This window comes from Gobius niger (genome assembly GCF_951799975.1).
Source record: "Gobius niger genome assembly, chromosome: 4".
Lineage (NCBI taxonomy): Eukaryota > Metazoa > Chordata > Actinopteri > Gobiiformes > Gobiidae > Gobius > Gobius niger.
Window position 1 is genome coordinate 33,276,161 of NC_136855.1, and position 13,014 is coordinate 33,289,174.

The 13,014-nt window shown below is 40.2% G+C and overlaps 1 protein-coding gene across 1 annotated transcript; it reads left to right on the top strand.

Annotated features, from left to right (window-relative positions):
• Positions 1-4,115: 4,115 nt before the first annotated feature.
• LOC306961678 (tryptophan 5-hydroxylase 1-like) lies at positions 4,116-10,241 on the top strand (the record flags this gene model as incomplete). The annotated part of the gene is made up of 11 exons (XM_079554522.1): positions 4,116-4,205; positions 4,711-4,866; positions 4,989-5,169; positions 5,228-5,328; positions 5,405-5,472; positions 7,064-7,260; positions 7,356-7,491; positions 7,558-7,684; positions 9,375-9,470; positions 9,701-9,834; positions 9,921-10,241. The coding sequence occupies 11 exons, from the start codon at positions 4,116-4,118 to the stop codon at positions 10,093-10,095; spliced, it is 1,461 nt and encodes a 486-aa protein (XP_079410648.1). The 3' UTR covers positions 10,096-10,241.
• Positions 10,242-13,014: the final 2,773 nt, after the last annotated feature.

A 13,014-nucleotide genomic window follows, 5' to 3' on the forward strand; every position in this document is an offset into this window, starting at 1 on the left:
CTCTGGCTCACCACAGGGAAGAGGTTTTGTCCCGGTGATGTTGCTTTACATATGAATCTGAGATGCTTATGTGTGTTTAACTATAGCCTAATGATTTTTTAGGGCTGGGCAATTCATCAAAATTTTATTTAAATTGCAATGTGATGGCCCAGCCACACAGAGGTAACCAGTTCATATGAGATTGGACCTAATGTTGTTATCTGTCCCTTTAAGAACTGAGCAGTGGTGAGGGGCGGGCCTGGAGAGAGCTGGAGGCGGCCTTATGTGGACCAGACCACTGCAGAGGGGGACTGGGGTTAAGGGGGCTTTGTTTGTCCTTTACTTTTGTTTGTTTCTCCCCTGTGTTTCTGCTCATTATGTTTTGGTATGGTCCAAGCTGTATATAAGTTGCCTTTTGTCTCATTTGAGGAGGTCAGTTTGTTTGTGTTATTTAGTTTCCTTTGCACATTCTATTTTTGTAAAGTTACATTAAGTTGACCTCTTTTATCGGCCTATGTTTGTTGTGGCCAATAAAGTGCCTTTTTTTGAGATTTGAAGCCTTTGTCTCATTGTCTCACTGCTTGGTCCCTAACATGCAATCTCTACTTAATAATAATCATCACCTTAACACATGGCACACCAAAACTTTGAAGCGATCGCAAATGTAGGTCAGAGAATACCCTGAAGGTCAGAGGGTGGCAGACTTGCTGAGGTTAGGTTAGGGTGACTGCCTCAACTTGTAAGTGAGACCAGATGTAAGGATGAAGGGACACACACAGTCTTGAGAATGCATAAGTTAGTAAGCCAATTCAAATAGGTAAAAGCCTGAGACCAAAGTGTTCATACCTCAAACACATAAGCCTATATTTTAATCATATTGGCCAAGTGAGTTAATCCAATTTAGATCTTTCTTAGACCTGGTTTAGTTTTGATTTGATCTTGATCCAGACCTGATAAGGCTATGACAATGCAGCAATAGAGAGTATAAGATTAGATAAGAGATAAGATGATACTTTATTGATCTCACAGATGGAGAAATTGCATGGTATGGCATTGTATGGGGTCAGACATCAATTTAATTGCCTCATTAAGCTCTACCAAACTTTTTACTTCTATTTTTTAACTCTTTTGAAATGCAACTCTTCATTTTGAGTGTTGTTTTGTTTTTTCCAGAAATGCGTCAGGGCTAAAGACGAGAGAGCCCAGAGAGACATTGAATGGAAAATGTCTCCTTGTGATCCACAAAAGCCGAGGTACTCTAATTGTATGAAGACAGTGCAGATGGATCACACTCTGAGATTGCTTTTCATTAAGCCTCTCAAAGGAGCAGAGCTTCACCAAGGTCAGATTTACTAATCACAAAATCCTGCACTGCAGAACTTGTTTCTTGTGAACCTCCATCATTCATTTAGTTCTCAGAGGGAGGCAGCAGGTCATATCCGGCTGTAAATGGGCTTTAAACAGGCCAGGCCTCGGGTGCTGCCTCCAAGACTCAGGCTGGGAGAATTAGCCAGACAGTGCAAGACTTCCTGTCCATAATCATGATTCACCATAGTTGCTGGATTAAACAACATGAGGAATTATTTTGACTATATATGATTTTTTTGGTGCCTCTGTGAACTTTCAACTCTTGATTCATCCTGTAAAAGATCATCTCTGAGACCTAGAAGTACAACATGTTCTCTTCCATAAAAATTGGATACAAAAAAACAGTAGAAGGTGAAGCAAGTGCATCAAAAGTCTAAAAAAAGACCACTGAGGCAAAGACCAGTGCTCTTCACGAACAGAGCATGAAATGTGGAAATAACAATGGTTAATTACTTGCTATCAGGGTGGATTACGGTGGATAAAGGCAAACAAAAATGCAGCATGGAGGCTTCTTTTTTGATTGCCTATCTACAGTAATATACCTTAATAGCAAGTCGTTAGCCATGGTTACTTCCACATAAAACAGCACACTCAATCTTTCTACAAAAAAAAGAAAAGAAAAGAAGTAAACAATCACATTATGCTAGCTATGTGTAAATGAACAAATCTCGACTGGATAGCAGAAGAAAAAGGTCTCATGGGTAAAACTCTCTGTTAGTTATTCTTGATTTATTAATTTATTTCATTTGACCTATATTTAACCAGGAAAGTCCCACTGAGATTAAGAATCTTCAAGAGTCCTTATGAAGAGTCCTGAGGGGAACCTATTGTACATATTTTTTCGTGGTACGGGAAAAACTGGTGGAAACCGAAGCAGAGGTGAGTCAGAACATGCAAACTCCACACAGAAAGGGTCCGTCCTGGTGGGAATCGAACCCGGGACCTTCCTGTTTGCGTCACTTTTGTTTGGTGATTGTTGGATGAGTGTGCATTCATTGAAAAGCACTGTCCCAACCAAATAAGTAAAGAACATAACAAAAAGTGTCTATGCTTTGGGGTGGTGGTAGGACATATGTGGGTCTTTTTTCTTGAAGGTGGGTCAAGGGTTTCAGTGGGCCTTTACCGAAAAATTAAAATTGATCTAAAATGACAACAACGCTAAATAAGAGCACTAGAGGAATGGGATGACAGGAGAGTTCAGCTATCTTGCGCTACAGCAGTGTTAATTTTGACAACATATTTTAATTTAGTTTTAGTCGAGATTTAGTCGAAAAAATCTTTTCAATTTTAGTCTAGTTTTAGTCGACTAAAATTGCATGTCAACTGATTTAGTCGACTTTACATTTATAATATTCATGATAATCATATTTAATCAGGTCCTCTGCTTCATGGAGCTTCTCCCACATGAATAAAGCTCAGAGCTGATCCTTTGGCAGTGAATGTAAATGATATGAGGCTCTTTCAGACTGTCGACAGAAGTTTGGAGGATTCTAGTCTCTCCTTTTCATTTTTATTTAGTCTTATTTTAGTCGACTAAAATATCTGGACATTTTAGTCATAGTTTTAGTCTCATGAAAAACGTTTAGTTTAGTTTTAGTCCAATTTTAGTCGTCAAAAATATCACTTTGACTAAAATTAAATTAAATTATTTTAGTCAACGAAATTAACACTGCGCTACAGTGCATTCTGGGAACTCCGACAGGGATTCTGATTTTGAGACTGACGAGTTCTTGGGAAATACCTACACTACATAGTTTGTGAATAATAGTTTATCTTGTGTATAATGGACTTTATCTAATAGGAGTTGTACTCAGACATAAAGCCAACTGTGAAGGCAAGTGTGTTTTTTTGCTGAGGTTTTGCATGTATGAGTGTGTTCTTCATGAGCTCACGATATACAAAAGAACAACGGAAGTATGACACATGGAATTCCTAAATAAAACGCGTGTTGTAAAGAGATTGGAAAATGCTGAACCATTGCAGGCTGGGATTTACCTGCGCCCAGCTCTGGCGCCATTAGAAAACTATTTGTGTGGTCTACCCCCTGCTAATAATCCTGACAATGTACGTCACGCCTCAGTGCTTCTCAGCATTGTAAAATGACCAAGTGGACTAAGAGGAACACGCATACTGCAAGCTTGAATTATGTATATGAGAGGTGTTATGCTAGATTTTTCATTGCAGAATTTGAAACTTAGGCAGAAAAGCATTTATCACCTATGTCTGTTCAGCTCCAACGTTATAAGAACACGAACAGTATTGTACAGTCAGCATGTCTTTTCTCAAGCCCTGGGTCTATATATATTTTTACAGAGAGTATTAATTTTTTCCAGGTTGTTCCAAAATCAGAACATACTTTCTTTAATATAGATTTCTTTATTGTAAAATTTTCCACACAGTACGTAAACGATTTTCTTACTTATTTTTAAGTATTTCCAGCCCATATTAAGTACAGCCATGCTTTTTTAGCCAAGGCTGAGAGTCATTATTTTGATTTTTAAGTTCCTGTTCATTTCCATTTTCCAAAATGTATACAGGTAACATAAAAAGGAACTCCATCAATGTGGCGTCAAAGCCCTTTTCTTACTCACCATCCTGTTACTAATCACTCTCTTGCTAAAATAATTGTGCACCCTCCCTCCAGTGAGGCAATATAAACGCAGGTCCAGGGCTCTGTGCTAAAGCCAACTGGTTCATGCGCTCTCCTGCCTGCTCTGAGGCTGCCTGCTCTGCCAACTCCGCTAACTCTGATCACTAGGACTTGAAAAATGCACGCCAATAAGACTGATGAGAGCCATGTCGGACTCCAGCGTGACCCCGTGGACACTATTTTTGAGGAAGAACAGATCAACAATGAGGTACGTGTCGTCAAATTAATACTACTCCTTGACTTTCATATATTTCATGACGAAATAGAAACTTTTCTCCAGATATCCTTCAAATCACTTTCAAATTTAGACAATAGAAAGTCAGCTTCTTTCCTCTTTGTAACTTTGTGTTTGTTTTCTCTGTACTTCCAAAACTTATTTTACATTTTAACACCATGTACCTTCTTAAAATACAGTATGTTCAAAGCAATAATAGAAATGTTTAGGAACCGAGATTCTTGCCGACACTAATGTATTTGGAAGATGCAGTTGAACTTATGACCCAAGAAACAACTAAATGAATAAGCATACAGATTATTCCTTGTAATCTGTCCGCACACGCAGGGATTACACCGGGTCTATCAAATCTGATTTCGCGCATCTGAAGTTTATGTTATGTAACCTCAATAGGCGCTAAGTGTAGAGCAGTGTGCCATTTGGAGTTGATGTGGTTGTCGAAATGGTTGTGTGTTTGTTTGTTTGTTTTTTATCTCAGATGCATAAACTTGCTGTCAGTAAAATTGATGAAAAACAGGACAAACGGAGCGCAGAACCTAGAAGGGCGTCGAGCTCTGATAAAAGTGGCTCTACCATCCTATTCTCGCTTAAAAATGAAGTTGGAGGACTTGTTAAGGCACTAAGGCTTTTCCAAGTAAGATTTAGATTGGAGTTTATTGGCGTTGTGTCTGGTGATGTGATGTGTCCTATAATTCTCTGGTTATTACTATATACCGCTTTGCTCAGTGTGCTATGAACAGGTATCTTCATTTGCAGGATAAGCACGTCAACCTGGTTCACATAGAGTCACGGAAATCCAAACGAAGGAACTCGGACTTTGAGGTTTTTGTGGACTGCGACAGTGACCACATTCAACTTAAAGAACTGGCTCAACTTCTTACGAAACACGCGGAAATTGTGGACATTTATCCGGCAGAGTCCTCTCTACCTGAGGATGGTAAGTTTATATTATATTTTGTCAGATAAATGGGGAATTCTAAGGGTTTGTTTCGCAGTGATGTCTGAAGTGCCCTGGTTTCCAATAAAGATCAACGACTTGGATCTATGTGCGAACAGGGTTCTGATGTACGGATCAGAACTGGATGCAGATCATCCGGTAAAAGACAAAACTATGGACTCTGTGTAGTTTCAATGGTCAAAACGGTGAAGAAAAATATCTTTTTTTTTTACAGGGATTCAAAGACAACATATATCGTAAAAGGAGAAAGTATTTTGCAGATTTGGCCATGAGCTACAAACAGTGAGTAATGTCCAAAGAAAAAGTTTAACAATGGCAATTTATATTTTTATGAACAATGAAACTGAGAAAATCTGCGCAGAGCATGTCTGTTGGTGTTTGAACCATGGTGCCCCATAGGACTGGTTTAGTTTTCTACCCTCCTGGAATCGCCACCTTAACGTGGTAAAGAGGTTTGAGCACCCGAATGATCCTGGGAGCTCTGTTGTCGGGGGCTTCGTGCCCCTGGTAGGGTCTCCCAGGGCAAATAGGTCCTAGGTGACGGATCAGACAAAGAGCGGTTCCGAAGCCTCTTATGAGAGACTAACAGGCCCAGTTAGAACCATGAGGCCGTCCTTCTGTGGACCCGCCACCTGCAGAAGGAGCCATTAGGGGCTGGTGCAGTGTGATTCCCCAAGACCCGGGAACAGACAAGTGGAAGAAAATGGATGGATGGATGGATGGATGGATGGATGGATGGATGGATGGATGGATATTTAGTTTTATTTGATGACCATGAAACTGTGCTTTATTGTTCAGTAATCATTGATGGATAAAAAAAAAGGTTTTCACCCCTGAAAGGATTGCCCGTCGAAAAATTGTTTCATTAACATACATTTCTCAAGGTAACGAACAAAGTGAGAATCATGTAATTTGGACACTTGTGTACTATGCAAAGGAGTATTTTTACTTAAGTACTTGACTTAAAGGGACAATACGGAGTTTAAAAATGTTTAAATTATGTATTTTCCTCCCCCTACATGTTTCAACAATGTCCTAATGTGTAGAATTAGCCCAGACCTGTTCACCACAACTGCCTCTATAATCCTGCGCTGTCTCTCAAAAGCGTGTTACTTCGGGTCCGAAGTGCCGTCATGCACGAGCTTAATATAGAAGCTACAGTTACACGTATGACCTGAGGTGGCAATAGTGAGTATAAAATGGCCAACTTGCATCTAGCCCCTTTAAGTAGAGTTTTTGAGGATCTGTACTTTACTTGAATATTTTTTTTTTTTGACTTACTTTTACTACACTACATTTGAAAGATAACATTTTCTACTCCACTACATTCCTATAAAAGCTCCAAAGTTAAAAGTAAAAACTGACCACATATTTTGTCCCACTTTGCAAGAAAGTTTGTCCCTATCGTGTTGCCGTACAGGTGGTTAATTTGAGGGAAGAAGGTCCCGGGTTTGATTCCCTTTCTGTGTGGAGTTTGCATGTTCTCCCCTTGTCTGCATAGGTTTCCTCTAAGTGCTCCGGTTTTCTCTACTCTTAAAAACATATAGCCTACAATAGGATTCCCTCTGGGGCCAGGACTCAAAATTAGATTAACCTATTTACAAAATCCTTTGGTATTCAAAGCAAAAAAAGTACAAATTTTACGTTTAACTTTAAATACTAAAGGATTTTGTACAGCCAATACTCAGTACTTACACTAAACAACTGACTGAGCATCTTTTACTTTTATTGGAGTGATATTTGATCAGCTGTACTTTTTCTTAAGAAACAAAATCAAGTACTTTGACCAACACGCCCTCTGAAAAGTTAACTGAAATCAGCAGGGATAGTCTTTTGTAAGTCCGGTCAATCTAACTAGCCTTTGTGTTGTCAGCGGGGAGCCTATTCCGCGCATCGACTTCACAGCTGAGGAGGTGCGCACCTGGGGAGTGGTGTTCAGAGAGCTCAATAAGCTTTACCCCACTCATGCCTGTAAGGAGTATTTGAAAAACCTGCCCCTGCTGACCAAACACTGCAACTACAACGAAGACAACCTACCTCAGCTGGAGGATGTCTCGCACTTTCTCAGAGGTAGTCATTGAGATGTTGTATGTTATTGAGTTTCATGTTCTGGCCTGGTACTAGCCGTGTGTAATGACTGTGAGCTGTTTTGTGCTTTCCAACAGAGCGCTCAGGCTTCATCATAAGACCGGTGGCAGGTTACCTCTCACCCAGAGACTTCCTGGCAGGTCTGGCCTTCCGAGTATTCCACTGCACACAGTATATCCGCCACAGCTCGGAGCCCCTGTACACCCCTGAACCGTGAGTACTTAAGCTCTGACACAAAGCCCGGTCTGGTAAAGTCATGAGTGTGATTGTTGATTGCAGAGACACCTGTCATGAGCTGCTGGGACACGTGCCTCTCCTGGCTGAGCCCAGCTTTGCTCAGTTCTCTCAGGAGATCGGCCTGGCCTCACTGGGAGCCTCTGACGACGCTGTGCAGAAACTGGCAACTGTGAGGAAACGCACACGACATATTACACCAGTGATTATATGTTACACCACATTACACCCCACCAATAAAAATATGTACAATAGATTCCCCTCTCAACCCAGGATTCCCCGCTTTAATCTCAATGGGATTTTCTTGTTAAAATAAAGGTCCAATAAAATAAAATATAAATCAAAGTAACAATGGATGACATTTGAGCTTAAAGGGACTATAGGGAGTTTAAAAATGTTAAAATTATGTATTTTCTTCCACCTACATGTTGCAGCCATGTCCTAATGTGTAGAATGAGCCCAGACCTGTTCACCACAACTGCCTCTAAAATCCTGCACTGTCACTCAAAAAGGTGTCACTTCGAGTCAGAATTGCCGTCATGCACAAGCTTGAAGGAATTGGCCACCGTTTTTACATACTGAGATATGTTCTTACCTTAGCTTTGAGGAGTTCTTTAGGACCTGTCTGGTCTTCACCCGTGCCTTCAGTCACGTAAACACAGCACAGACGGCGTTAGCATTTAGCCTCTCCCTCTCTCCTCTATAGCTCCAAAACAGGTCAAGATAGAAGCTACCAAGCTCTTCCACGTTTTCCCTATTTCAATATGGTTACGTGAAGTGTTACACTACAAATTATAATTACACAAAATTAAACAATGTGGATTTTCTAAGCGGATAAAAGGGGGAACTATATTGTAAGGCGTAATAATACCAGGAGTAATTTGGCATCCGCACAGTAAAGTGAAGATTACTGCGCGGATTTCGAACTACTCCTGGTGTAAATGCTAACGCCGTCTGTGCTGTGTTTACGTGACTGAAGGCACGGGTGAAGATCAGACAGGTCCTAACGAACTTGTCAAAGCTAAGGTAAGAACAAATCAAAGTATGTAAAAACGGTGGCCTATTCCTTTAATATAGAAGGTGCAGTTACACATATGGCCTGAGGTGGCAGTAGTGAGCATAAAATGGCCAGTTGCATCCAGCCACTTTAACTGTTGAGCTAAACTGGTTTTATACTTTCTCTATGGTATATAGTCAACACCAAATCTAAACCATTACACTGGGCTAGTACCAGGAAAGAACATATTAAAGGCCATGGTTGGTAGGTGTTTACAAGGGCTTAAATTTGCAGGCAATACAAAATGCTGTATCTGGCTTGCTACATATCAATGTCAGGACAGAACACAAAGTGCTGAAGTAAGTCTGTGTAGTTGATAATAACGTTTGAAATAGTAATAGTTCATCAGTCTCAGATGTTTCACCTGGAACACTTTGTATTGCCTTTTAATATTGTTGACTGGACTGGTTTGACTGAGGACCTTTCATGTTTGTTTCAAATGCTCCCTCTGACTTTTGCAATCTGATGCAAGAATGCAAGAGGCCCAGTTACATTTTCTTGTTGAAATGGTGTCAACAGTGCAAGTTGAAAACACAGGACTCATGCATGTAAACACGCCATGCCGGATTTTAGCCAATTTCCATCTGTTTTGCCGCATTTGCACTCCCAACACACTCTCATTTAACCTGGCTTATTGGACACATTTTTGGTGGAAGGGGAAACTGGTGCACCAGGAGGACACACACACTTTTTGGTCCCGATAAATGACAAACTAATAAATTGTGTTTATAAGACATGAGAAGAATATGCATGTTTTTTTTTAGATTATCTACTTTTTTTGATGGTTTGTTCTGTTGCGTTGCAGTGTTACTTCTTCACGGTGGAATTCGGCCTGTGTAAACAGAATGGAGGTCTGCGGGCTTATGGAGCTGGACTCCTCTCCTCTGGCAGTGAGCTTAAGGTACACAATGATGCTTCATAAAATGGGGGTCAGCTGTTTGCTTTCATTATTATGCTATTTTCACATATACAATTCCTTTCCTTCAACCACTTCATGAGCATTCTACCCTTTCGCCATTTCACTTGCTCTTGAAATACATATTGTCATGAGTTTTGAGCAATGCACTTTTACTGCAAAGTTGGTTGCTTTAGTGTGGTTCAACTCTGGTAATCTAATACTGTTTCCCCCAGCATGCTTTGTCTGGCACAGCCCATATCCTCCCATTCGACCCCATGGTGACCAGCAATCAGGAGTGTAAGATAACCACATTCCAAGATGTCTACTTTGTTTCGGAGAGTTTTGAGGAGGCAAAAGACAAAATGAGGTCAGCCCAGCAACGATACAAAACCACAACATCGTATCTATATTTTCATACACACTAGTCTACAGTGAGGGTGCGTTTCTTTGCAGGGAGTTTGCTAAGACCATCCGCCGGCCGTTCTCATTGCGGTACAACCCTTACACCCAGAGCGTGGATGTGCTAAAGGACACCAGCAGCATCAACAGCATGGTGAAGGACATCCGGCACGAGCTGGACATTGTTGAAGACGCGCTGACCAGATTGAACAAGCACCTGAGGGCATGACCTGTGTTTCGCAGCGTGGAGGAGGCGGTGTGCCATAGGGCCTCATGTTAGACCCGCTGTTTCAGAGCAAATCAGTGAAAGCATAAGGGGAAAAGTCAAGTGTCCTATACGATAGCAACGTTTTGTTTTGAATGACTGAAAATCATTAATCTTTGTTGTGTTGTATGTCAAATGTCCCTTGTCAAATGTCAGTGGAAAGGAATTAGAGCATGTGGAATGGCGATGCAGTGATTGAGTAGAGAATATTAGCCTTGAGTTGACTGCCTTGAGTTTTGTCAAATTTATTGAAGCATTTAGCACTCTTGTTTCTGTCAACGCAATGCACAAAAATCTTTGGTTGTTTAGAAACAGTAAAATGTCCTTAGCTTGCATATATCTCCGTCAGTAGCTATGGTTCACTCTGTTGTTGGAAGATGTTTTGTGAGTCCCACTGCCAGACGTAACAAACCCTCTGCTAATTGGATAGAGACAGGCTTCATGTGGATGATACCAATCCTATGCCAATCCTGTGCTCGTCTTAACACGGTCTGTGCAAGTGGTCTTAGCCCTTACGTCAAGTGCGTGTGACCCACATTTCCCAATGTTTGTTATGAATGCCGTGCGATAATGTAATGCTACACTTATTGCAGCTTTCGAACGTGCCCAGATTGCGCCTAAAGGCGAGAGGAGATCAGGCTTTTTGGTGTGGCTGCAGCCAAGCTCTGGAACAGCCTAAACATTAGAGCTGCTCAATCTTTAGAAGTATTTAAAGCAGCTTTAAAAACACATCTGTTTGTGATTCAATTTAAGCAGAATTCTTGATTTGTGGTTTTGACTTTACTTTTTTATATTGCTTATATTGTGCCTGTGTTTTCCCTGCATGTGAAGCACTTTGGGCATGTAGCGTTGTTGTAAATGTGCTATGTAAATAAAGTTGACCCTGACCTAATTGTTGTAGTATTTATATTTATTATTTATTTTAATGTAGGCATAGGTTATTCCCCAAAAATGAGGATGGTTTCAAGGCCAAAGAGCTGTACTGCTTAAAACCACGGGATATCACTCTTAACTAAAACATATAGCCAATATTTTAAATGAACAATATGCCTCCTTATGTCAAAAGGGAAGTCAGACAATGGAGTAGATCAAACAAACAGGCCTCTGAGGTATACAGTGCCCTCTAGGGGTCAGGACACTTTCTTGTAATATTTGACAGTATTGGCTCTATATTACTGTGCACTGTTGTTCCCACTAAACAAATATTATCAGGCTGGCAGTGGAGCCAATGTTATTACATACATCCTCCAGTCCTTTTACAAGGTTTCTACAGGTTTTAGCAAGTCATATTTAATGCTTTTTAAGTCCATTTTAGTGCCTACTACTTTTTAATGCAAAAGAATCATGGCTTATTTCTCATTGTGAGATTACTTAACGTTCAATCAAACGGGGAACAAAACATACCTGTCAAACCCTATAGTTTTTGACAAATGTATGAAGTAAAAATAGTTGAGCAATGTCATTGAGAGGGTTCTGCCTCAAAGGAAAAATTATATCATCGAAGAAATTTAGATTTATTGCCAGTTTGAATGAAATGTAATGCTTTTTTATTTCTTTGAATGCCTTAATTTTGGCATAATTAATTTAACAACCTCAATATTGTCAGTTCTGTTACATAAACTTGAAGGGTAAAAGAAGAACGAAGCTTCCCGGTGGTTGTGAACTGGCCTAGTGTGATTCATTATCATAAGAAGGTCACATTTTTGTACTCGCCCGTCCCAGGGGCTATCTGTGTAGTCTGCGCTGAAGGTTGTGGTAACCCTCACATCATAAGGATAAGTTAAAAGATAACAGAAGTACATTTTAGGACGCATCATGATTGAGACAGAATGGGCAGGCTTACAAATGATGCAAGTATTGAGTGTATGAATTGTGCAATCCAGTACCAGAGGCCAGCAAAATGTAAAATAAGAAAGTGTAATTGCTGTAATATTATAATGGCTGTATTTGGTTAACTTGGGGCTTTCATCTTTCCTTCCTCACAGAACAATAGCCCCAGGTGGTGGAGAGCTGGTGGCCACATGTTGAACGAGTTAACCAAAAATGCAGTCTCCACACACTGGCACTTGTGGTAAGCTCATTAAAACTTAGCACCAAAGGCCAAATAGCTTTTTACCATGATGGATGTTTCCTGTTTCTCACAGAGGAAAGACCATTATTTTATGATTGAATATAAAACCATAATGTCGGCTAACAAAGGCAAGTGCCACCAAAGTTTTACAATGATTTTAGACAATGACATGACCCTTCCCTTAAATATAAGAGTTCAGACAAGTCAGAATCAGAATCAGAATAGTTTTTATTGCCATTGTTCCTAAACAGGTTCACAAACTAGGAATTTTTTTGGGTGAGACGTACAACATTAAACATAAAAACATATAACAGAGAGTTTAGATAAAATAAGCTATAAAACTTTAAGCTATAAGGCTTTAGGGGCATGAATAATAATATTAAAATAAAGGTGAGGTAAAATATGGTAAGACAAACACAATTGACATAGAACAACAACAACGGGATTGGATTTACATATGGTGTTGTAGAAAACCAAACAACAACAAGACTTCCCTGGTCGCACCCACGTCCAATTATAAAAGGTTTGCCGTCCAAGGACCCAAACTGCAGAGCGCACTTGCAAAACACCTACAGTATGATGCATCACTGAGTTAAATGTTTTTAAATCACAGTTGAAAACACATCTTTTCAGAAAAGCTTTCAACGCGTGGCCAGTGACTCGACGGCTGTTTTTATTCCCCTCTTGATTTCATGTTGTTTGACTGATGTTTGTGACTCTTGTTTTTACTTTGAGAAGCACCTTGTCCATCTCATGGCTTATCTTAGTGCTGCTTGGATACACTGGTTCTTTCGAAAGACCTTACTTTGATG